Raw genomic sequence first — 3,997 nt, forward strand, 5'->3', positions numbered from 1 at the left:
AAAAATTTGAAAATACAAGGCAACACTATTACATCTATTAAACTGTTTAGTTTATTGTGAAACGTTTTTGTTAAATCATTGAAATCTCAATTGTTCACTTATTAATAAAATAAATATTAGATACACAACTTATTTATAAACAAATATAAATAGTGTTTAATGTTTTATTAGTTATATCTGTTATGTCAACTATGTGTAATGCTGTTTTACTTATTAGATTGGATTGCTCCAACAAATTGTGAAACTAAAGCTTATTGCAAGTGGTGCAATGTAGAACTACAAGCAAAAAAAAGCAACTTAAAAGTTCATTCTTATTCTGACCGACATAAACGCGCATCTCCAGTCACAAATAACCACAACTCAATAAATCAGTTTAGGATGGAAAAATCTTTTAAACAGCAATTCAACAATTTCCTTAAAGAAAACGTACGCCAGACAGAAGTCCGGTTAGCATTGCAACAAGCTCTTCACGGGAACTTGCTATCAGGCGAACACCAGATAGATGTCATGAAGACACTTGGGACAGCTCACGAATCAGCAACGCTTAAAAGGAGGAAAGCAAAAATGATTCTGTGCAATACTCTCGCACCAATTTGCAGAAGACTAATCATAACTGATTTTATGGTGAAGCATTGTTCTTTCTATCTGGATGAGAGTACAGATACTGCTGGACAAAGTTTTCTAGGTAAGAAAATTACTTTTAAGCTTTGTTAATTTAATTAAGTTTAAATTTGTTATTTATTTACATACATTCTGTTGAATATAAAAATATTTTAATACAAAAAGCTTATTAAATTTAAATTTCAAACATGAAATAAGCTTTAAACACATTGTTCTTTGTTTTATTTTTTTAATATAGATTAATTCTTGTAACACGTTAGCTGTAAAAGAAAATATTTTGTTATGCAATGAGTTGGACATTGTTAGATTACTCAGATGTAAGTAGGTTTAATGACAGTTAAAGGAAAAAGTTTTCATTTTACAGAATTTAATAGGTTAATAAATTAAAATTTACATAAAATTAAAGTTAGAATTACTGTGATTTTTTTTAATAATTATACAGTAAACTCGTTCTAGTAAACTAAGTCAGTTTCATTTCTAACATATATTTGATTTTTGTGTTGACTTTTATTTAATAGTTTAAGAAATATGTAAAAATATTGTTGATTTTATTTTTCTAATAAGGAGAATGATTTAATTATTATAATATTTATTAAACAGCAAAAATTTTAATTAATAAAGAAAATATGAATAAATTAGCAATTTGTTGCTTTAACGAGCAGGGTTGCCACTTCACCTAGAAACCAGGAAAAACATGGAGTTAAAATTTTAGGCATAAAAATACCTGGAATTTTGTACATAAGTCTTTAAAAGACGTTGAAAAACCTGATATTTTCAATAATTTTTACTTGTATAGTAATAAAATTTGGATTTGAATAGAAAATTATACCCTATTTTTCAAAGTTTTTTGTCATCATCAATTTTTTTTTATTAATGAACCATTTATAAAGCAGCTTTAGTGTACCTTTTCCATGTTTTTATACTCTTTAATACAGTTTTAACATTAAACTTAACTATTAACTTTAAACAGACCTTAATATGTGTAATTTTAAAAACGTGGAAGAAATTTAGAAAACCTGGAAAAAATTTTAAAAATACCGAGTGGTTAACCGGAAGCAGTTTATGTTCAAATGATTATAACAGTTTTCCTTTTATATACAGCGGTTGTAATTACAATTAAAGCTATACTTTCTTAAACTTTTGTTCTACTACCTTCAGTTGTTTAACTAGAACAAAGTGGTAGTCCTTTAATTTCACAGATTTTATGTACTTAAAAGTTCGACTATATTTGGTATTTTTTAACTTTCTTAGATATCTATTTAAAAAAGCATGAGTAGTAGTTACCAACAGATAATTTTAAAACATTTATATTTTTTTTTATTCCAAAGTATACAGATTATAAGTTCTTTTCATTCAAAATTTTACAGTTATTAAACTTATAACAAAAAAAATTAGAAAGCTTTATGTTTGAATCACAGGTGTTAGTATTTGTTATCTAAGCAAAATAAAGAAAACTTCAGTATCTACATTTTTACACCTCGAAGACCTTGGAAGAGACAAATCAGCGTTATCTATTGCTAACGCATTCAAAAGAGTCTTAAAGATGTATAATGTTCAGTTAAAAAATGTAGTTTTAATATGTAAGTATATATGAACTGTTACTGTTTTTTTCATTTTTGTATTCTAGTTATGTATTTATTAAATATGTACTACTAACGTGTTTTTAATTTTAAATTTGGATATTAATAGTAAGTTAATTTTTGTTTATTTCAGCTATTCTCTGTGTATTCTTGCTAACTTTTATAAACTAGTTTTAATATCTTACAATGATCTATCTTTATTAATAGACTTAATTTGATTTTATTCAATTGTTTTAAAAAAGTATAAATTTAAGCACAAACTGGTCTTATAATTTAAGAAAAATATTTTTTTTTTTTTTAACTTAGTAAATATATTTTTAGGTACAGACGGAGCTGCTTCCATGACAGGAGTTAAGAATGGAGTAGGACAAATTCTGAAAAAAGATAATCCCAGGCTTATAACAATATCCTGTACAAATCATGCTTTGCAAAATGCATGTTTAAATGCAACCAAAGCTACAATACCTAATGAAGTAAGTATTAAAACTATTTTATATAAAATATTAATTCAATTGTTGAATGAGAATTTTAGTAAGCTGCATTTATTCAAGTTACAAAGTTGTTTTTTTATATTTATTTATGATATTTTATTATATTTTAATATGTTGTATTAAAAAAAACCATTGTTGTTGAATAAAAGTGTGTATACTTTTAAATTAAATAAGGTTGAGGAGCTTATTAAGAAAACGTTCAACTACTTCAAGTTATCTAACACAAGAAGAAGTGACTTTGAAAATTTAGGTGTGTGTATGACGGGTGAAATTCCGTTAAAATTTAAAGCCTTAAGCAAAACTAGATGGATATCACACTTTCCATGCATTGAAAGAATTTTATTGAATTGGGAAGTACTCAAAGCTTTTTTTAATGAAGTAGGTATTAAACTATTACTATAAACTTCAAGACGCTTTAATAATTAGAAAAATTATTAGTATAAAACTTAAAACAATCCTGTTTTAAATTATTTAGCATTTTTACAATTATGTTTTTACAAATATCTATAAATTTAAAATTCAATCTGCCCTGAAAATTAGTAATCATATGTTTACTAAGGTAACATTTTATTAAATCAAATATATAATCAGAAGATATATAATAAATGTTTAAAAGCACAAATTAATTAACATAGATTTAATAAGAATATATATCTTTTTAAACAAAACTTTCTTTGTTAATGAGCCTTGTTTTATAAGTATTTGTGTTTAACAACTTTAATGATGTTTGTTATCGAAATTTTTATTCTTACCTATAACATTTGTTTGTATATTAGAATGCTGCAAAATCTGAATGCTGCAAAATCTTGAATTTATGGCTCAGTATGAAGTTGTAAACGATGTTAGTTGGTATTAAATATATCTTCAAAAAATAAAATAACTTATTTAAATATCATTAAAACTTATAATTTTTTAAAGGCCTTAAATAGACGGATGCCGGATATTGAGAAGTTTTTAGAACATCCAAAAATTAAAAAATTGTTTGAAGGAAACCACAGAGATACTATCAATAGTATATAGGTTCAATTCAAACAATAGTAATAAAAAATTCCTACAATTACTTTTTACATTCTTAAGCCAATTATTACCCAAAATTATAATAAATTCTATTTTTCTCAGATCAACCTGCAAAAGAATGGAGTTATGCTGTGACAAATTTCCACTTTCAGATACATTGATAGAAGAAGTTGGTAAGTCTAGTTTGTACAAACCAAGAAGCCAAGATGTCAATGAAATCTTGACAAACGAAGAGTACAGCAAATTTAAACCTTCAAATTTGACAATCTTTGCAGCAAACAATGTAAC

At 25.2% G+C, this 3,997-nt stretch overlaps 1 protein-coding gene across 1 annotated transcript; it reads left to right on the forward strand.

Annotated features, from left to right (window-relative positions):
* Positions 1-378: 378 nt before the first annotated feature.
* On the forward strand, positions 379-3,094 carry LOC145828879 (uncharacterized). Its single transcript, XM_082936625.1, has 3 exons — positions 379-685; positions 2,523-2,674; positions 2,867-3,094. The coding sequence occupies exons 1-3, from the start codon at positions 379-381 to the stop codon at positions 3,092-3,094; spliced, it is 687 nt and encodes a 228-aa protein (XP_082792751.1).
* Positions 3,095-3,997: the final 903 nt, after the last annotated feature.

This window comes from Thalia democratica, chromosome 2, assembly GCF_965202585.1.
Source record: "Thalia democratica chromosome 2, ktThaDemo2.hap1.1, whole genome shotgun sequence".
Taxonomy (NCBI): Eukaryota; Metazoa; Chordata; class Thaliacea; order Salpida; family Salpidae; genus Thalia; species Thalia democratica.

Excerpts from the sequence above, each read along its gene's own strand:
- LOC145828879 (XM_082936625.1), top strand. The coding sequence starts at position 379 with ATGGAAAAATCTTTTAAACAGCAATTCAACAATTTCCTTAAAGAAAAC. Across the intron at positions 686-2,522 it reads TGCTGGACAAAGTTTTCTAG|GTACAGACGGAGCTGCTTCC; the intron begins GTAAGAAAATTA and ends ATATATTTTTAG. Across the intron at positions 2,675-2,866 it reads AAGCTACAATACCTAATGAA|GTTGAGGAGCTTATTAAGAA; the intron begins GTAAGTATTAAA and ends AAATTAAATAAG.